At 34.3% G+C, this 22,924-nt stretch overlaps 1 protein-coding gene across 2 annotated transcripts in view; it reads right to left on the bottom strand.

The window, feature by feature from the left end:
* The window catches only part of LOC111516537 (uncharacterized), a 116,260-nt gene that overhangs the window by 91,011 nt on the left and 2,325 nt on the right, over positions 1-22,924 (bottom strand). The window contains exon 1 of one of the 2 annotated variants that reach the window (XM_074175037.1): positions 2,173-2,530. The exons of the other annotated variant lie outside the window; for it this stretch is intronic. Coding sequence (XP_074031138.1) covers positions 2,173-2,252 — 80 coding nt within the window. The 5' untranslated portion in view covers positions 2,253-2,530. Of the gene's footprint in view, positions 1-2,172; positions 2,531-22,924 lie in introns of those variants that run through there. 2 annotated transcript variants of the gene reach the window in all.

The raw sequence follows: 22,924 nt of genomic DNA, 5'->3' as shown, positions 1-22,924 counted from the left end.
TGCTGATGCTGTCAATATTAAGACCTCGATAGAGATTACCAGAGATACTAATAAAACTCTCATAATTGTGTGTCAAGATATTGATCTTTCGGTACTTTTGAATCGATTGAATTCAGATAATCATGACATTCATTGTCTCAAGCCAGGTTCTGGAAATGTAAAAGATCTATTTTTCACGTTTAATAGTTTCAAATATGAATCCTTTAAAAAATATCGTTGTATTTCTGCATTGTTACTCTGGTTGCTTCACAACATCTGGATTTGCCGGAAAATGAAAGAAAAGCATAATAAATTTATTATTGGACGATAAAAATTTATAAAATTTTGCCAATATTTTTATAAAAAAGATGCGAACAAAAAAGACATTTAAAAAAATGGATTTTAATCAAATATATTCATTCATAAATGTAAAAATGACAATATAACACTGAATCAATTAGGATTTCGTCATGGGCGTTATGCCCAAATTTACAGAAAAAGAATTATTTCTATTTGCTGCACCTGTGAAACTGGATGTTACAGTATAAAAATGTGGCTGCCGAAAACATGGTTTAAATACAACAACGTTTTATTTCTCATTTTTCAAGATAATTTTTTTTATTTGAAATGCCCAACATTTACATGCATATCTGTTTAAAAAAAAATATGTTTAAAATATGTTTTTCCGAAGAAGAAGTTGAGAAACTTGTGCGAGCTAAGGACTAACGAGGTTTTACCTTTTAACATGTGATATATTATCAGATTTTCTATGATATAAATTCAATTAGAACTTAATGAATCAGCTTTTTCACTGAAAAAATTTGCAACAGTCACATTTTTTAGATAAAAATCCCCTTCAAATCCTATCTTCAATATTTAGAAAATGGACTAAGTATTTCCGTATTTTAATAACATGGAAGCTTATAAATTTTTATAAATAGCACTTAATTTTATATAATGATTCGAATTTTTTCGTTTTTTTTGCATTTCCTAGGAAAACTTGAGAGAGTAATGTATATTTTCTACACCATCAAAAAGTAAAGATTTCAACGAAAAAGAAGCATATCGATTAAAAAAAAACAGATATTTTGACGTAAGAATTTTCGATTGAAAATTAGTGTACTCTTTCGATATTGAATCGAAGAAATGAATATTTTGAATCAAAAAATATCACAATTTGTTTGGGACATGAAAATGTGAGCTTTTACCAAATTCGGTTAAACAAAAACTTGTAAAAGATGAAAATAAAAAAGCAGAAAATCGCTTGCTTGAATTTTTCGCATAAATTTTGAGGCTATGTGAAAAAAGTGAAGGTACAAAAGTTGTAGACCTTTTTATCACCTACCGCTTTGCCATTCAACTTTTTCTCATAGTACTTGGTAGTTTTGCCTTAAATCGTGATTAACAGTTTTTTACCCTCAAAAACTCACCCCCTTCCACTTCCCGACCTCAGATCGCCCGTAAATTTTGTTTCCTTGCATTTTTGTCTTATTTTCTTCCTTTTCCAATGGGTCTCATCACACTACTATTTTTTTGGTTTCAAAAATTATCGGCACTGACTACAAGTTCTGTTTCTGTTCTGTTTTTCCGTTAATCGGCTGTCGCCCCCATACGAACGACAACTCTCAGAAGTTGAGAAACTTGTGCGAGCTAATGACTAACGAGGTGTTACCTTTTAACGTGTGATTCCTAATGTCAATGTTGATTTATCAGATTATTACGATTTGATTTTGTATAGCATGTTTTAGTGTTTGTCTTTTCATATTATTCAATGCTATTTTCTAGTTGCCCTTTTACAAATCTAATTGAATATTCAAGACCTATAACTTGATTCAATTCTCTATTACCAGGTTTCAATTAAGTTAATTCCTTCAAACAATGTCAAGTGTTTAGTGCCATATCGACCTGATCTTTCTTGATCATACTTTCGTTTGTGACTAAATTAAATAAGTTTTAATACAGTAAACCATGAAAAACAAACTGAACCAGGGTTTCTTCTTAGAGGGTGAATTAACCACGCCAACTCGCCCCTCAGAACCGTTCGAGTAGGTACCTATTTCGAGTCCCTAATGATGTAACAGACACAAACCACAGCCTACTCCGACATCCGGGCCATCCTCCGATGCCTCTCTAACGATCAGATATATTTTTAAACTTCCGTCGAACAAAAAGGAAAAAAACAACAAAACTCACCAAAACGGTATCGTCGGACTCTTGGGGTTCAGCGGCCTTTTGGGGGTGCTGGAACCCCCACCGAAACTGAGAAAAGACATCCCGCTAGGTAGCAACGATAAACACAAAACCAAAAAGCATACCGTCAGCGTTTTCGAAAATACGACTCGTTTGTTTGCGAAGAAGGCATTCTCAACGTCTTTCCCGAACGAAAACAGTTTTAAATACAATGTCACTTATGAAACCACTGATATCAATCACTATCCAACACACTAAAAACTCCCTTATCTACAATTCAAAGATGATTTACCAGTAACAGTGACGTGACGAAAGTCTCCTCGTGTGTATTACCGAAGATTTGCGAAAATCGACCGAACTCACTTACGTTCTAAGCTCGACTGAATGAACGACTCGGGTTATCAACGCTCAGCTTCAGAGTTACTACATGGACCGCCATAGGCGCAGACTTCTGGGAAAATTAAATTACGTAAGGAACTTTAGATTTCCAAAAAATTAATATCTCCTGAAAATATGCCCTTTCAATTTAAACAAGATTTCTATGGCTGGGATTCAATCAAATAAGCGAATGAATGTCATTAGGTACTGTCATCGGTGACATGAGTAGATTAAACTCATTCGCGACATGGAGTCGTAATTTAACGAATGAATTGAGTGCTACGTTCTATGATGTTATCCAGATTGGTGCTGAAGAGGCAAAGTGTCTTATGTCGAAACATCGGATGTCCACCAGTGAGGATAACAGTGTTCCGTGTAAGTGAAAATTTACCTCTTTCATTTACTATATTGTGTAGCAATCCTGTGAATGATATCTGCTTCAATTCCATAACGAATGTTTGGAATAAAAACTGAATAGGAATTAATATAGTTTAAAAAACTAAAAAACACGCTTTTAAAGAACATCGAACTAAAAAGTTAAAAATATATTTTTTTAATAAGCTTAAAACAATAACGAACGAAAAAATAATGGTATTATTGTGAAAAAACCGACAAGCGCTTGATATACAAAAAATTTGGCACAAAGCGCCCACGCTTTTTTCACAATAATACTAGTATTTTTCGTTCGTTATTGTTTTAAGCTTATTTAAAAAAAATATTTTTAACTTTTCAGTTCGATAATCTTTAAAAACGTGTTTTTTTATTTTCAAACTTATATTTTTAATTTTTTAGTTTCGTATGCTTTAAAAGCGTGTTTTTAGTCTTTTTAAACTATATTTATTTTACCTAAACTTTGGGATCAATCAGCCGTATATTGTTTAGAAAATTGACCATTGATATTTTCCGATTCCGGAAATGTTACGTACAGCGCCATCTGCCCGCGAATAGATCAAGCAATAATGTCGATAATTCTGATAAATACAGATCCCGAGCTTGAGAGTTATAAACAAACAAACAAACAAACATACATACATACATACATACATACATACATACATACAAGTAAAGGTAATAAAAGCGTGTTGAAAAATTTGTGAGCCTTCACGGGACGCTTGGAAGATGTGAAACCATCAATAATACTATTTTGTGATCCCTGTGATGATTGTTAGGTACTGAAAAATTCATAAAAAAATATGTAATCAAAATATACATGAAAAATTTTAATGTGGCTTCAATATAGATACTAGTGAACTCAAGAATCAGCTAGTTATTGCAATATATTACTGAAGATCTTGAATTAAAAATATCAATCATAATTTCATAATTTGTATTACTTTATTTTTTATATATTAACAATTTAAATAATAAAATAAATAATAAATGTTTCAAAATAAATTCCACCATCATAAGAACATTATTCATTGAATTAATTAATTTTTTGGTGTTACTAAATACAATTTTGACAGTCTTTATGAATTGTATTTTTCAAGCAAGTGTTTTAGTGCATTATTTTTCATGAGAATGAAATTAAAATTAATTAATAATTAATTTAAAAATATTATATGCTACGAAAATTGTGTGAATTTAAATCTACCAACAGAGTAGATTTTACATTTACTGACCCTTGAGACACACCAAATATACTTAATGCTTAATGCACACTTTAATTATAAAATATAAAAATATAATTAACTTACTGATAATTTGATAGTGTGTCGTAATGAAATTCTTCTTTCTTTGCAGGAGGCTGCTCACTTTCACATTCTAAATTATCGTTTTTAGACATATTTTATTTTTAATTATTTTTTTTTAATTATATATTTTGTAAAACACATGTTATACATGCTGCAGTAAACACAACTGTATACACTATAAGTATCCGAGCTCAGTGTGGCCAGAAAGATAGCGCAACGCCGAATCAGTGGGTAGAGAATCGCACAGTCGCTTGCGCATAGCAACCCGTCGCCACGGCATGCGTCGCCACGCCAGCAATCGGTTTCACGTGCGGTATATATGTTTCACACCAAAAAGTAATTATTCAATATTCATATGAAAAGTAGTAGTTTCGAACGTATTTTTCTTTCGCACAATTCAATGGTTCATGTTTCGGGAAGGTTTTATCTCTATGAACTTAATCCCACTGAACTCGTTTGGGCTCAAGGAAGGGTTTCGTTGCAAGAATGAAGACGAAAGATACCAAAAATACTCTTCAAGATGTCCTCAAAAAATGTCGATTCCGGAACATGGCGAAAATGCACTAAACATGTTATAAAAGAAGAGAACCTTCCACCATTCGACGAAGATTCAGCAGATTTATCTGATAACCATAATTTTTGCTTGTATCTAATATCTTCTTGAATGAGCATACATACCCATTTATTATTATTTGAATATTTCAAATTGAAATGTTTCCTGAATTAGTAAAGTTTAAATTTTTTTTTGGACAAAGCAATCAAAAGTACAACTTTTTGGTCTGGGGTGTTTTCTTCATATCTAGTTCATATCAGGGGTGGAAGGCAATATAATTTAAATATGTAACGCCACTGGTTCCAATGGGTCAACTATTGATAAAAATAAAAATTCATCTGCTTTTCATAATAAATAATCGTTGATTTCAATCAAGTTTAAATCTGTTTAAAATCTGTTTTTTCGTTAATCATCTGTCGCCCCCATACGAACGACAACTCTCAAAAGTTGAGAACTTGTGCGAGCTAAGGACTAACGAGGACTTACCTTTTGATGTGTGATTCCTAACATGATTGCAGAATCATTCCAGCTTCAACCAGATGAATTCTCTCGGGAAAAATATCTGGTCGAGGCGGGAATCGAACCCACGGTCTTCCGATCGTGAGTCGGGCGCACTACCACTGCGGCCAATTCCACAACAACTAACTACAAGTAACAAGTAACTACTTAGCTTTAGAGACCAGCTGACAGCAATAGTTGTATTGTTACATTAGTAAAATTCAGAGTTGTCAATTAGCAATGGTTCCAAAAGGAATCAATCTTGCCAGGATCACCCTGGGCGACCCTGGGAAGCTGGCGCCGAAGAAATATCTGGCGATGACCAGGAAAAATCTACGCTCAACAGTAGGATTTCTGACTGGCCACTGTCAACTAAGGAAACACCTCCATAATATGGGGCTAGTGGACACACCTCTATGCAGGATGTGTGAACAGGAAGATGAAACTGTCAGGTATGTCCTATGCGAGTGTCCGGAGTTATCGTCAATAAGAGAGTGTGTGTTCGACGAGTCTTGGCCTACACCTGCCGATATAAAGGAGATGTCTCCTAGTGACCTGTCCACCTTCCTGGAAAAGACAGGATGGACAACTCCTCGGGAGGATGTACAATGGGTCACATGTGGCCTAAGTGCTGTGGGCCTACACTCACCCTCCCTACTCTACAGATACAGATAACAATAGTTCCATCATAAATCATTTTTCTAACGCTGAAATGGCTATCATGCACTGTATTGGAAATGCGAGAGAATTTTCCAGGACATACATCCTAACAGCGTAATTCCATCTGCTACAACATCCAGGCGCATATTGTAAGAAAGTATGGCCACCTCCACTCGTAAAGACGTCCTCTTATGGTATCGACCGAAGACTGAAATGAATATCAATGATAAGAGTAGACTCCGAAGACAAACTTCAACATCTTCCTGTTGCTAAAAAGCATAGAGTTGCGCTGAGCCCCTCATGTGGTGATATTGCTTTTCTCATAACTGTATCCATCCTTTTGATTTGAGGCGTTACTATCTGGAGCAATTCCAAATAAGTTTTTTCGTCCATACGTAAATAATTGAACCAATCCTCAGGTTCTAATCGAAGCTCATTTAGTAAATGTAGGTGTGATTATTCCTGTCGCTTAAGTAACCATTCTTTCGACCACCTGGAACGTTTTCTCTTATTTACTTTTTTCTCTTTTGCTATAATAGCAATAGCAGCCGCACACAATAATAGATCGTCAGCCATGTTGATTCTGGACGTTTAAATTGATCAACAAAACGAACAAGACTGAATAGTTAGTGGTCAAATGAGGAATTCAGTCTTGCCGTACAATTTACGTTTGCGCAAGCAAGTTGATGTGCATGACGGAATGTCTATCCCGGCCTTAACATCGAACGATATTCGTCTTCCGTGTTTTCTTGAAGCTCTTACTGTAAGGCAGCTAGTCGAAACAAGAGCCGAACAAACTGATGTCATAGTATATTCACAAGGAATAGAAAGACTTTTTGGACTCGCTTTATCTCTGAACCTGAATATATCTTCTGCAATATCTCGTGAATTGAAATAATATTCATCAGAACATTAAGATAATGAAGACATATGCTAATATTCAGGGAGGTAATTCTTAGACCCATTTTAAGAAAAAAACTTCTTATGGACGTATGTCCTAAACGCCTTAACTTTTGAGATACAGGGTGGCAAAGTTTTCAAAAATAATCAGTTTTTTAATAATAACTGAGATAATTTTGTAGACATCTTTGGCATATTTGGTACATATGTTCCATGCCTCAAGGCGCATTTTCTGATGTATACAAATTTGAATTTTTTCAAACAGTGGCATGCCTACGGGTTTCGCATTGAATATTTTTGGGGAAAAAGTACTACGCCAATGCTTTCTTTTCAAAATAAAATCATTTTTAAAATCCTCATTTATTTTTGAGAAAATTTGATCTCCTGGTATTCCTTTGTCCGACGCATGATTTTCACTAAAAAAAAATAAAAATCGACAGAAAGCAAATTAAGAAATTAGATCAATTCTAAAATGAATGAGAATCTGAAAATTGCTTCATAACGCATTACCAATTCTCTAATAATATTTGAAAACATAATCTGCAAAAAAATAAATTTTTCACAAAAACGAGTTTTATTTTATTTTGTGACTACGCATGGAATTACGCACCCGTTCAAATATTCCCGGCGTATTTCGTATAGTTTCACACGAGGCAACTATTCGCTCTCTTAAATCTTCTAAAGTATTAACGGGAGTTTTATACACAAGAGTTTTAAGGTGACCCCATAAAAAAAATCTAAACTGTTGAGATCGGGGGATCTTGCTGGCCATTGCTGAGGTCCTCCGCGACCTATCCAACGATTAGGATAAACTGTATTTAAATGGTTTCGGACAATTACACACTGAAATGAGCAGGGGCGCCATCGTGCATGTACCATATTCGATTCCTTAACGCAAGTGGCACATCTTCCAATAACCCAGGTAAGTCTTCTTCGAGAAAGTGTAAATAAGAACGACCATCAAGGCGTCCTGGTAGAAAAAATGGGCCTATTAGATGATCACCTATAATTCCTGCCCATACATTAACCGAAAATTGGTGTTGGAAATGGGTTTCGGTTATTGCATGGGGATTTTTTTCAGCCCACACATGATTGTTATGGAAATTTTGAATGGCATTCCGAGAAAAATTTGCTTCGTCTGTGAACAAAATTTGTGTCTCAAACTGCGGATTTAGTGCAATACTTTGTAGATACCACTGACTGAAGTTCACACGCTGTGGAAAATATCTGGGGAGTAATGCCTGCACTCTTGAAATATGGTATGGGTATAACAAAAAATCAACCAAAATACGCCAAACAATTTGATGACAAATATCCAGAGTTCTAGCGATCTTCCTCGTACTCGTCTCAGGATGTTCCTCAATTTCTTGCAGCATCGCTTCCTCAATTTCAGGAGTTCTTACTACACGAGGTCTACCTTCCGGAGTCCCTTTCTTGAAACTACCAGTTTCCCCAAGTCGACTATGAATATTTAAAAAGGTTCTGCTATCTGGTAAGGCACGATTAGGATACCTTTCCTGATAAATGCGCCTGGCTTCTGTTGCATTACCATCGGCAAGGCTATATACGTAATGCATTTGCGCCATTTCCGCATTCGTATAATTTACCATATTTACTGATATTCAGAAAAACAGCGGACTACCAAAATAACTTCAATAACACTTCAAAATCAATCAAAACGCGCTGTGACAGTTTTTAACACCAACACCTTACTTTAAACCAACATCAATATTAGCTACTGACGTTTGTACATACAGAGAATTCGTTTTTTATTGCTATGATGGGTACGCTGTTTTTTCTGCTTTTAATCTTTAAAAGAAATCACATATCGACAAACTCCATATTTCCAAGAGGTGCAGTAAATAAATTCTGCTACACGTCATTTATTCCAGGATAACTAAATTTATGTTTTCAAAAATTATTAAGCGGTGCTGCGTTATGACGTAATTTTAATTGAGAACAGTGCATCTGACAACAAACAAATACCTTTTAGATCCTCAATTATTTTGCAACAAATATGATCTCTTAGTTTGCTTTCAGTCGATGCACGATACCGCATCAGATTTTTAAGGAATTTATCCTTAAGTAAAGCGATTTTTAATTTTTTGAGCGAAAACCATGCGTCGGACAAAGAAAACCCAGCAAATCAAATGTGCTCAAAAATGTATGGAGATTTTAAAAATAATTTTTAATTCAAGATAAAGCAGTGGCGTAGTATTTTTTCGCCAAAAATATACATTTCAAAACTCGTACGTACGCCACTGGCAGAGAAAATTAAGAAAATTGTACATCAGAAAATGCGCCTTGAGGCATGGAACATATGTACCAAATATGCCAAAGATGTCTACGAAATGACCTCAGTTATTATTAAAAAACTGATTATTTTTGAAAACTTTGCCACCCTGTATCTCAAAAGTTAAGGCGTTTAGGACTTACGTCCATAGGAGGTTTTTTCCTTAAAATGGGTCTAAGAATTACCTCCTTAAATATTAGCATGTGTTTAAGGAACACCCTGTATAGAGACTGGGTAAAATAGTTGGTACAACTGAAAAATGTCGATCTCGACTTCAGGTCTTCCAAAAGTAATAACGATTCTGTGTATTCTGGTTAACGGAAAAACAGATTTCAACAGATTATTACTGATATTGCACGTAATAAGGTATACTTTTCAGTTGACCTTAGATACTTTCAGAAATGAACTGTCCGTCCGTTGGGTTTTTTCAGGGTTCGGTGTAAAAAAGTTATGATCTTAGAGAAAACAGGTTTAAAATGTTTTTAGAGATTCGGTGTATGTTCAAAAAATTAGATAAATTTTAATTTTTCTCAAAAAATATTCATTTATTCATCAATTTCTATTTTGTCCCCTTCGAAGTAGTTCCCCTCAGATATTATACACTTTTGCGTCACCAGTATGACCCTTTCAAGCAAATTTGGATGGCCGTTGATTCCGGAGCGATGCTTATGCGAGCTTGTATAGTCGAAGTAAACGATATTGTGAACATTTAAAGTTAGCGGCCAAAAAAACCAATACTTAGAAATGAACCGGCTCCGAAATAGTCCACGTGGACTGCAGAATTGGCGGTTCGTATTGGATAATTTTTACTAACCGAGTTTTATGATTGGCTAAAGAGTCATAAAATTAAATTTGAAGTTATGTTACGGTGACGAATAGTAATCGGGGAATGCGGGGATGGTTATCGCCGCCGTGCCATCAATGTTCAGTTCAGGAACTGATCGCGATTTGAGTGTTGAAATTCTATATTGGTGCAGTTATAATTACTTGAAATTTTTGTTATCTGTTTAAAATGTGGCATCCTTGGACAAGTACTAAAAGTAATAACAACGCAGACTTTTTTTCAGTGTAGTGATTCCGAAAGCGATGGTGAACAATGCGAAAATGAGATACCAGTGAATAAGATTCGGATGCATTTGGATATTGAAACACAGAAAGTATGTTTCAATGTATATAAGAATCTACATATCAAGTTTGATTTCGAGGGAAACAAAGTATTACAAGCAACATCAGATTTGACCGAAATTCCTTTCTCAACTGTACGTAAAATAGTCAAAAACAAACCTTATGAACGCAAGACGCGATGTGGTACAGGATTACCAGAACCTTTAGATGTTTATCTAATAAAATCATTGAAAAAAACAATATAGGACTGTTGCAAAAGCGATTTCTACAACTGAAATCATAAGAAATAAACGTGAGCTGCTGTGATAAAACTCTTCAGAATTGGATAAAGTAACTAGGATTTAAATTTAAAATGATAAACAAACATCAAGCAGTTATGGAAAGCAGAAGAAGAGTGAAATTGCGTAACAAATACTTAGAATAAATAACTAAATATAATCAAGAACAATGGCAAATTTTCTAATTTGGACAAAACTTGGTACGACACTCACGACACAGTAACAAAAGGGTGGACTGATGGTTCGAGAATGTGTACGCCTAACATGCCTACAAACAAAGGATCGCGACAAATCATTGTGCATTGCAAAGAAAATAAAGGGTGGGTTCCGAATTCTTTAAAATTATGTGGAAAAAACTTGAAGACTGCAATGTTGACAATCATAAGAACATGGAAGCTAATGTTTTTGAGGAATGATGAAATACAAAGTTTTTTAATGGATAACAATTTGTATTTTGAAGATTACCATATCAAAAACCAATAATTTGCAGTTTTACAGACAAAAACATTTGAAAAAGAGTATTGCTGAAAAATATGGACACACCATACTGAGACTTCCCCCTATTTTTCTTTTTTCAATCCCATCGAGTTGATTTGGGAATAATTGAAACATGGCATTAGACGTAAAAATAATTTTCCAATATTTGAAAAGAAGGTAATAGAGGTAATTAAAGAAGAAGTATCTAATATTACCGAAAAAGACTGGCAGCAAAGTATTAAAAAAGTAATTTTAGTTGAAAAACACTATATGGAGATTGGATACTTCCATATCAATGGTGGAAATAGATTCATTATTGATTTAAATGACGACAGTAATAGTGAAACAGAGAAGATGATAGAGGAATTATCAGAAACTTTTGAAGAAAAATAGTGAAGTGTTTTTGAAGCTATCGATTGTATATGTATATGTATATATATATATATATATATATATATATATATATATATATATATATATATATATATATATATATATATAAAGCGATGGGTAGTCTTGACTGACTAGTTAATATATATATATATATATATATATATATATAAAGCGATGGGTAGTCTTGACTGACTAGTTAATATATATAGTATATATATATATATATATATATATATATATATATATATATATATATATATATATATATATATATATATATTATATTTTACTATTGTTAGTGAGATTGGTCGCAATTGAGTTAGAGTTAAAATTGAAATATGAACGTTGTAATCATGATAAAAACAAATAACAACTATACATAATCAAGACATATGAATTAAATGAAAGCTACAATATATATGCGTTAAATAAGGAATAATCATAAAATTTTATTTGAGAATGAACGTGGTGATCTTATCATATATCAATTCGGTAGGAGACACTATACCAATTTCGCCTTAATACCAAACCGAATCGACGCCTATGGCGAAATCCACGCGACATAGCGTCACGGCGCTTACAGAGTTAAATGGAACGACACCGAGTGGGATAAGGTGGAATAACCTGTCGCTTGTTTTTAAATTCGCCCTCCTTCGGGGTATCCACACAGGACCTACAGGGGTTGATATCGATCGTCAACACACGTGGGAGCCTTTTCAGACGAGGGGATGTCGATGATGTTCGACAATATAAAAATGCAGATTTGGGGCCGGAACTATAAAACAATGGAATGCCAGTCATGAATGGAATTTCGTACTAGGCACTGACGTAATATTTATAGAGGGTGGACAAATAACCTGGAATCCTTAAATTACAATAGACGTTTACAGTTTCCAAAAAAAAATGATGATATTAATAGTACTCGTTAGTTCTAGAAGAAAATAGTTCATCCATCAGGAAGTAACATACAAATTTTTATATTTCGATGAAAAATCGAAATGAAAAAAATGACTGTGACTGAGACGACTTATTCGCAATATGGTGGATAAATGTGAGTCCACTGGTTCAGTAAACGATCAACCAACACCCGTACGTCGACGAGACGCAATGCAAAATCTGTCGAAAGCATCGCCGCTGTCTGTGAGAGTATGCAGGAGAATCTGAGGCAGTCGATTTCGCGTTGCTCACAAGAACTCAGCCTTTCGCAGACTGGGGCCTGCACTTTTGTGACCCAGACTATGAATATACAGTGTATCAATTTTAAAACTTACAATGGGCTATATCTCACGAACGAAAGCTGATATAGAAAAATGCTTGAAACCGTTTCTAGGATAGTAAGGGAGAACTGAAGTGACATGAAAGAGAACTCACCCCCATCAATCCCCTAGGCCCCACCCACCAAAACTCAAAAAGTTTAAATTGCAAACCCCTACTTGTGATACATCATTGAAAAGACTATAGAAAATGCTACCCAATGGTGTAAATAATAATTGTACAGGATGAAGCAATGATTGTGAAACTTTTGCTTGAATGGAATATTTAATGAGGTTTTTGTTGAACTGCAAATTTATTAAAAATGTCAATCAAGTAAATGTTCAAAGTGGGTTCCGTTGTTTTGTAAAAACAATAACAATAACAAAAAATAAATTTGCAGTTCAACAAAAACCTCATTAAATATTCCATTCAAGCCAAAGTTCCACAATTATTTCTTCAACCTGTACAATTATTATTTATACCATTGGATAGCATTTTTTATTGTATTTTCAATGATTTCAAGTAGGGGTTCGCAATTTAAACTTTTTGTGTTTTGGTGGGTGGGGCCTAGAGGGTTGATGGGGGTGAGTTCTATTTCATGTCACTTTAGTTCCCCCTTACTATCCTAGAAAAGGTTGCAAGCATTTTCCGATATCAGCTTTCGTTCGTGAGATATAGCCCATAGTAAGTTTTGAAACTGACACACTGTATAGACAGTTGAATATAAGATTTTGACACTATTTTTGGAGTTTGGCATCGGAACCAATCACTTATCCATTAGTTTTTGTCTCTTTCATGGAATTTTTTCATCGTTAGATTCGACAAACCTTTCCAATTCTAGTTGATCTTCGAAATATTGAAGACCATCACCTTCTTCGTCTCCAATATTATTTCGAGTCTGCATTGGTTCTATATACACAATTTCATCTGAATCATTAACTTCCTCGTAGGTTTTTTCTTCCATATTGGAGCAATTTTCAGAACCATGACAATTTGAGCATAAATTTGTGTATTTTAAACCATGTTTTCGACAGCCACATTTTAAACTGTTACATCCAGTTTCACAGCTGCAGCAAATAGTTTTAAGCAATAGTTTCGGAATTAATTCCTTTTTTGTAAATTTGGGCATAATGCCACGTTGATGTTGCTTCCAGCCCCAATCTGTTGAGATTTTACATTTTTCCTGAGGCCATTTTCTGTAAAAGCTTGTATCGTAAATAAGTTTCCATATCTGTCGATCGTTAACGATATCCTTTGAAATAGCAATAATGGATCGATGGCTATAATATCTTCGTTTACTTCAACCAAAGATTCAACCGTTTTTAGAGACAAAACTTTGTTTCTCCTTTTAAATTTCACACTGCCAAAATTCATTCCAACAATATCTTGCGAAGATTTTTTTTCCTTCTTCATATGCTTCGTGGTAATTATTTGAAGAAGATTCTACAACCTTCTCAAAGTATTGTAGATGTCTCATTAAATATTAACTTCATTAACTTATTTGTTTGTTAATTATAGTAGTATTTTTCGATTTGCAATTTTTTCCGTCAACAATGTAACATGAAATTATCTTACGTTTTTTGAGCAATCAAAGTGTAAATCTTGATAAATAGCTCAAAATTGTACGTAATGATTGAAAAAAAATTTCGAATTCAAGTTTTTTTCGAGTTTTGGCATTTTCTGAAAATATTCACTATAGTAATGTATATTTTTTTACACCATGAAAAAAAGAGATTTTAAGCAACAAAAACACACCGACTTTTTGAAAAAAGCTGATATTTTGAGGCGAGAATTTTCGATTGAAAATTATGATGCTTTTTTGATATTAAGTTAAAATAAGGTGAAAAAATAAATACTTCAAATCGAATCAATTACAGTGTATTTGGGACATGAAAAGATAAGTTTTCACCAAATTTCGTAGAATTCTTTTTTTTTTAGAAAAATAAAAATCCAAAAGCTTGGTTTTTTAAATTTTTCACATAAACTTTATCACTTCACATTTTTATCACCTACAACTTTAATAATAATAATAATAATAATAATTGCTTTTATTGACAGGAACAAATACAAAGAAAAAAATATATATATAAACAAAAATATAACCTCCTATCAAATGGCAGGATTCAATTTCTGACCATGCTACGGAGAAATCGCAACATGAGCAGACCTTGCTCTTCCATCCAACCAAAAAACGTGTGCACCTATGTAAACATAAACACAAGTGCACACAAGCAAACATAACACCAGACAACACGATTGAAAATATACTTCATAAAACGGTATGCAAGACACATTGAACATATGTATAATACTATAATTTAAAAGAAAAAAAAAGAAAATATATACTAGCACTTGAAATTCAGCATGCTAGGAATTTCATTCATAAGCAAAAGATGTTTAATTTTTTTCTTGAATATAATACAATTTGAATTCTTTAGTTCGTTAGGTACTTTGTTGAAGAGCCAGGTTATGTAATAAGAAAACGATCCACGATAATGGGAAGTTTTGTGGTGAGGGGGCGTGAGCAAGTTCTTGAATCTCAAATTAAGATTATGAACGTCGGTCCGAAACCTGAGTTTGTTGTAAAGATAAGCAGGCTTCATGTGATTTATTATTTTGTGAAATAATGTACATGCATGTAAGATACGCCGAGTTTCCATATTCAACCAACCCAATTTTGGTAAGTGATGTGTCACATGATCCCGTCTTCGCGAACCAGTGATCAACCTGACGCATGAATTCTGTAATACTTGCAGTCTTCTCTTATCGGTTTGTAACAGATAAGGACCATACACCACATCAGCAAAGTTCGCATGGGATAAAACAAGTGCATCGCAAAGAATTTGTTTAGATTGGCGATTCAGTATTTCACGGTTACGATAGATTGTTTTGAGGTTACAATACCCTCTTTTCAAAATCAGTGAAACATGCGATGAAAATCTTAGCGACGGATTTATCAGCAAACCAAGGTTTTTTATATTGTCATCTTCGCCTTTTATTGGTAACGACACGTTATCGACAGTGATGCTTATATTATTCAAGCACTTTTTTCTAGTTGCTGACCTCCCAAAAAGCATGACAAACGATTTGTTGACATTCACAGAAAGACAGTATTTTTCCGAAAGTTCAGTCAGACTTTTCAAATCTATATTGATTTTTCGGCAACTATCATCTACAGAAGATTCCTCGAAATGCATGTATATCTGCGTATCATCAGCGTAACTATGTATGTTTGTGTAACGAAGGCAATGAGGGAATTGGGAGGTATATATTACAAACAAAAGTGGCCCTAGGATGGACCCCTGCGGAACACCATTCCGAGTAGCAAGAAAATCTGATTTGATTTTGTTCAATATAACACACTGAGAACGATCACTTAGATAGTTTTTCATGAGTTCAACTGAGTTGGGTGAAAATCTGAGATATTTTAACAAAGCTAATAAAAGCTGATGGCTAATCGTGTCGAAAGCTTTTGAATAGTCTAACAAAACAAGTAAACACAAATTATTACTATCAACCGAAGCATGAATATCGTCCATAACTTTCAACAGTGCAGTTGTACAGCTATGTTCAGCTCGAAAACCTGACTGAGTGGGAGAACTTTGCCATTTAACTTTTTCCAATAAGACTTGTAGTGTTGCCCGTAATTTATTTATCCTTTCATTTTTATCATATTCCCCTCCTTTTCTAAAGGGTTCCATCCTACTATTATTTTTGTTCACTTTTTACCATTTTTGAAGGCTTCAACCCTAGTCTATAGTGTTTCATAGATGAAACACGTCACGCTTCCACACGGTACTCTGTATATTGGATTTTGAAATGCGCAATATTAAAATTCCTGTATACCAAACTTTCAATAGGAAACTCGATCGGACACACACTGTATCTAAAACAAACAAGTGAAGGGTTGAAAATTTTCCTTCACATACACAATGTTCCTTTCTCTTACGAACTTTGTTTCCGTTAGGATTAGAAGGCGTCCATAAATTACGTGAGGTGTTTTTTTTTTGTCCCTCCCCCCCCCCCCCGGTGAAATGTGAGATTTTACTCAACCCTCTCCCCCATCCCCCAATCTCACGTGAGATTTTTCAAAATGTGGGTTTCTTACGTAAACACGTTGGATGGCTGTTGTAAAAAGAAAAAAAAATTACTTCGTGCTTTTATTTACGACTAGTTAAGACTAGTAATCAATATTGCTGAGAGTTTAATTATAAGTGTAATAAAAATTTAACGATAGAATACTTAATATCTACTCTAATTCAGTCCATGGAGAATCATGCGCGGTCTCAAGAGAGACTATTGGAACCAACATGTCCATATGATTTTCAGTAAAATCATCTGCTCCTTCAACTTCGTTCTGATCTAGCCACTCTAAGCCGTTGGCTTAGTCGCGAGTCGCGCGTTCGGCTGACAGTGGCGCGAAAACAAAGGACGGGCTACACTGTACCGTAAATTCAGATTAAATTGAGCTATTTGGTATAAAACAAATATGGTGGTTTGACAGTCAGTAGATGTATAACGTCGAAGTATGAATAAAATTATTTTCTTTCGAACGAATTAGTGAATGATCTTAATCGTATTACGATTACGCTTAAGATTAAATCTTAAGCATGTAGGTACAATCTGGATTGATTGGACCAAAATAGTATTTTTAGTTTTTTTTTGTTTCAATCAGTAAAAAAATTGCGTGATATTCGCCGGGACCCCCCCTCTCTCCAATGTAAGATTAGATGAGATTTGACTCGACCCCCTCCCCCCCTTAAACACCTCACGTAATTTATGGACGCCCCCGTATTTCCCCAAAACTGGCGAACCTAATTCCAAAAACTAATTATCTTAACGAACAAACTTCAACACCCTTTCAGATCTTTTAAACGAGAATTTGAAAAAAATAGTTTTGGACGTTACTTTCAAAAGTGGCGACAACAAGAAAATAAAAAGACTATTAACAGAAATGAACTTAAATTTGTCTACGTCTACTACAGAAAGGGTGTTTGATATGAATACGTCAGCGCCTAAACAAATAATGTTTAGTTTCATAGATTGTACATTTTGTAAACAAATCGATGAGTCATGAAGAGAGTATTAAGATTACAATGTATTCGAATGATGAAGAAATAGTTCAGGTCAGGTTAATTAGTCCCCGGGATTTATTTTAGAAAGGAATATTCGATTTGAAGTATACAAATTGAAATTATGGAGTCATCATGCTAATGGATAGTTATAATTGAACTTGGTGAATTTTCAATTTCATTATTATTTGGTTTCTATGAATACAAGGTGTAACTGAATAAGTAAAACATTTGAGGTGATTTCTCATCGAAAAAATGATAGGATCTTTCATATAAAGAAATTTCATTGGAGCATCCCTTGTTAAGATACAGCCCCTTAAAGGGGGTACATAAAATTTGTTTAACAATTTTTTTCACAAGCACTGAAAAAGTTACAATATTGAAATTAACCTGACGTTTTGTACTACCAAAAAGACACTTAGCCAGTAATTTATTTGGTTCACCCCATGGTTGTAAGGGGTGGAAAACGCAACCCCTAAAATTTATTTCCGATGTAACTTTTTGTCTTATTATTTGTTTACCATTTAAAAATTTATTTCCGATAGCCTGTTTCATTCTAAACAAAAAATATCTCTTGGGTTTTTTGCCCAAAATAAACCAGTTCGCAGCAAAAAATTATTTTACGAACAACTACAGAGATACATCGTCATAAATGCGAACTGGATTTATTGTTATTAAAGGATTATTAAAGGGATTAAAGGGTAATAAACAAAATTAATTTATTAATAACAAAACACACAACATGTAGAAATCATAGTAAATGTTCAATATGCCTACCTTCAGACATTACGCATGCGTCTAGACGTCGGCGCATTGGGCCACGTATTCGCTCAAATATTCCGGGAGTCTCTCTGATTACCCTGCACGCATCGATGATGCGGTTTCTTAAATCCTCTACATCACGAACAGGAATACGATAAACCAAATGCTGTAAATCGCCCCAAATAGAGAAATCGACAGGATTGAGATCCGGGGATCGAGCGGGCAGTTCTGTGGTCCTCCTCGACCTATCCACTGATTTGCATATGTTTCAGTTGAATGCTGACGTGCTACTTGACTAAAATGGGGGAGAGCCCCATCATGCATAAAAAAGATATCCCTTCTGACGCCCAAAGGAACTTTCTCCAGCAGTACTGGATGCACTTCTCTTAAAAATTGAACGTATGCCTCACCATTTAATCGAGGAGGTAGAAAATGAGGCCCATTTAAATCATCCCCAATAACTCCGAGCCACACGTTAAGAGAAAACTGTTCTTGATGGTTAGTTTCGACAATAGCATGAGGGTTTTTATCAGCCCATATGTGGTAATTATGAAAATTAATAATTTTGTCCCGAGAAAAACTACATTCGTCTGTAAATTCTATCGTCTTCAGTAAGTCACAATTTCTTCTAATCATTTCCAGCATCCAATTGCAAAATTCAAGACGTTTCGGAAAGTCTCGCGGTAACAGTGCCTGTACTCGTTGCAGATGGTAAGGGTATAAGAGTTGTTCCTTTGAAATTCGAAATACCGTCATATGATTTAGCTGGAAAGCAATCTTTCTAGTACTGGTAGTAGGTTGTTCTTCAATCAAATTAAGTACTGCTTCCTCAAGCTGTGGTGTTCGTACTTCTCGATGGCGACCACAATCCTGCGTTCTTTTGTCGAATGAACCATATTCTCGTAATCGTTCATGAAGTCGAGCAAATATTCTATGTGAAGGATGCTGCCGTTGAGGATACATTTCAGCATATCTTCTAGAAGCTTCTAACCCATTCCACTGCGACAGACCGTAAATGTAATGCATATCAGCCATTTCATCATTTGTGTATGCCATTTTAATAACAAGTGAATTATTGAAGTAACAAATCAAGAACAGAACAACAACACACAATTAGTATTAATTCAACTTTGAAAATTCACAAACTGACAGCGTCATACCAATTCAATTGTCACTATCGCTAATAGCGACCTACTAGATAGATTATAGTCCGTTCATAATTTGTTGATAGCTCACTGCAAGTTTGACCCTCATTAGAGAACTGAAATACAGAGAGGACAGCTAATATGATATAATAACAAAAACCAAACTAAAACTGGCAGTTTAAGATGTTTTCGACTAACCCACCTTGTATCTGAAGAAATACAATACAGCTATAAAACTTTTAATCCGATTATGTAGGTATTTTGAGTGGAAATGAGTGACCAGTGTCGTAGAGTCATATACTCTATTAAAACATTAGTTACTTTAAATAAATAAATATATTAATATTCTTAAACTGTAGGTACTGTAAACTGTATTTTTATTTTAAAAAAATTTCTTTATTTTATTCAAAAATAATAAGTTACTTGCAATTTGTAAAAGATACATTTATTTAATTAATACCTATTTTTAAATGATATAAACTACGATTACTTACAAAACTATTCAAATTCAAAATAAACAGGATCATCTTCGGAATCCGAGTCGTCTTGCAGGTTAATAATTAGCGGTTGTGTCTCTACAGTCGCATCAATTATATTGTCAAGATCCCACATTTTTTGTTCTTCTTCTATTGCATGTCTTACTGCATCTCGCCAATTTTGTTCTGTAATATGTTGTAAAGACTCATATAACAATTCACGTACAGCTTGTATTTTATATGACGTATTTTTTCTAGCCACATAGCTTTTCATTTGTGCCCAAATGAGTTCAATTGGATTTAATTCGCAGTGGTAGGGTGGAAGTCTAAGGACTGTGATGTTTCGTCTTTCCGCCATTTTGTCAACTACGTATTTCTTGAACTTAGATTTGTGTTGCCGGGCAATTTTTAAAAGTTCTGCTTTAACCATTCCATCTTCGTAAGGCAGGGACTTATTCCGCAGCCAGTCAATGATATCCTGTTTCTTCCACGCAGTCGTTGGAAGTCTTTCAACTAGTCGTGAATGATAAGGTGCATTATCTAATACTATAATTGAGTTTGGTGGTATATGTTCAATCATCTGCTCAAAATACTCTTCGAAAACTTCAGCTGTCATCTCCTCGTGATAGTCTTTTGTGCTTTTGGATTCAAATTCCAACAAACCATGCTTAGCAAATCCTTTTTCACTGCCAATGTGAGAAACTATTAATCTACTGCCTTTACCAGAGGGTGGGGAAATACCAGTAGACCAACCTTCCATAAAGGCTTGCCTGGAGCTTGATATATTTTTATCTGTCCAAATTTTTGTGAGAGTATGACCTGCGTTTACCCACGTTTCGTCCTGAGAGTAAATTGGCCTTCCTTCAGCCCGAAATTTTCGTATAGATCTTAGATACTTTCTTCTCCAACATATTATCTCTTCCCGGTCAATCAAAAGTGATTTTCGGTCTGATTTGTAAAACTTGATGATGATGACGAAGAAATCGCAAGCAATCAAACAAAACAAGCAGGAACGAAAGGTACGTATATGTTTGTAGGAATATGAAAAAAAGTTACTCACGCACTGCACAAAATTCGCAAAATAAATATTAGAGACGTTAATTACTGCCGTATACGCCGAAACACCAACGAGCCGTAAATTAAATGCGATTAAAAAATGTACTAAACCAAAAATTATTTTCGTTCGTAACAACTTCACCCTTTCAAGGCAAGTTTCGAATATGAACTGAAGCTTTATATTTAATGAATAAACACCTCAGGAACCTCCGCCTATGATTTTACGAGTTTTACGACCGTTTTATGACTTGGGCCCTCATTTTGTGCTATCGACAAATTATGAACGGACTATAGTTTCGTATTTTCGCATTTATGTAGTTGTCCCTAAAATAATTTTTTGCTGTGAACTGGTTTATTTTGGGCAAAAAACTCAAGAGACATTTTTTGTTTAGAATGAAACTGGCTATCGGAAATAAATATTTAAATGGTAAACAAATAATAAGACAAAAAATTACATTGGAAATACATTTTAGGGGTTGCGTTTTCCACCCCTTACAACCATGGGGTAAACCAAATAAATTTCTGGTTAAGTGTCTTTTTGGTAGTACAAAACGTCAGGTTAATTTCAATATTGTAACTTTTTTAGTGCTTGTGAAAAAAATTGTTATACAAGTTTTATGTACCCCCTTTAAAGGGCTGTATCTTAACAAGGAATGCTCCAATGAAATTTCTTTATATGAAAGATCCTATATTTTTTTCGATGAGGAATCACCTCCTCAAATGTTTTACACTTATTTAGTTACACCCTGTATAAAGTTATTTAACAATATTCCCTAGGTGCTTTGCTTGTATCAATATTTTGAAGTTATTTTTTTAAGATTTGAATAAATTAGTATCTTTTTGTACAGACTATAGGTTATTCACTCACAACGCTTGCTCAAGGCACGTGATTCTCGGATCCAATGATCACTTACACCACGGTTTGGGGAGTGTTCGTTGGTTGATAATGCTGGCGCACCCAGCTGAAGTTCATCTCTGAAGCAGTCAAAGAAAAAGTATCGTACGCACCTCGAGGATAAGACCACTCGCGAATTATCGTACTCGGCTAACGCCTCGTGGTTCCAACTTTTTGATCGTGGTTAATTGGCTTCTCAACCTAATCGATACCTTATATACTATTGAACTGAGTCTTTCCAATTTAAAAGTCACAATAAAATAGTTCACAAGTGCTTAAGCATTCATGGAAAAAAAATTGTAATATCGACTACTGTATATTTTTTATTTGGGAAACGAAATCGAACAGAACACAGCTTAGAAAGTTTTTAAATTTGAATGTCATTAGGTTAGGTTATCCTTCATTCTGAAATGGACCAATCAGCGATCATTTGCGAACTAGATGGGTACTAGTAAAAAATCTGGTACCATTGCAGTAAGAAAGGCTAACTTGTTTGAAGGTGGTTGACAATGTTTCGTGGTGCATTTCATTAGTTCGGACTTCCATTGTCTAATATGACATAAATTGATTAGAAATCCCTGAAAGAATCTATAAAAAATTAAAAAGATTAACTGACAATTAACAATTATACTAAGCAAAAAAAAACTGAAATTACAATGAACAAACAAAAATTAAAATTTGAAATATTGATAAATGAAAATTAAAAATCATTAACAAGAAATGAAAATTAAAAGAGTCCAAGACAAGTTACTTCACGACGTTTCGATTGTTAGTATCCACAATCGTTTTCAGGTGATGACTGAACTTATTCCTCCAAGATCTCACTATTTATAGGTCATTCGAGTG

This window comes from Leptinotarsa decemlineata, unplaced genomic scaffold (assembly GCF_025532065.1).
Source record: "Leptinotarsa decemlineata unplaced genomic scaffold, Ldec_3_MD MMD2_tig00000882_RagTag_RagTag, whole genome shotgun sequence".
Classification (NCBI taxonomy): Eukaryota; Metazoa; Arthropoda; class Insecta; order Coleoptera; family Chrysomelidae; genus Leptinotarsa; species Leptinotarsa decemlineata.
This window is presented reverse-complemented; position numbering and strand designations above follow the sequence as displayed.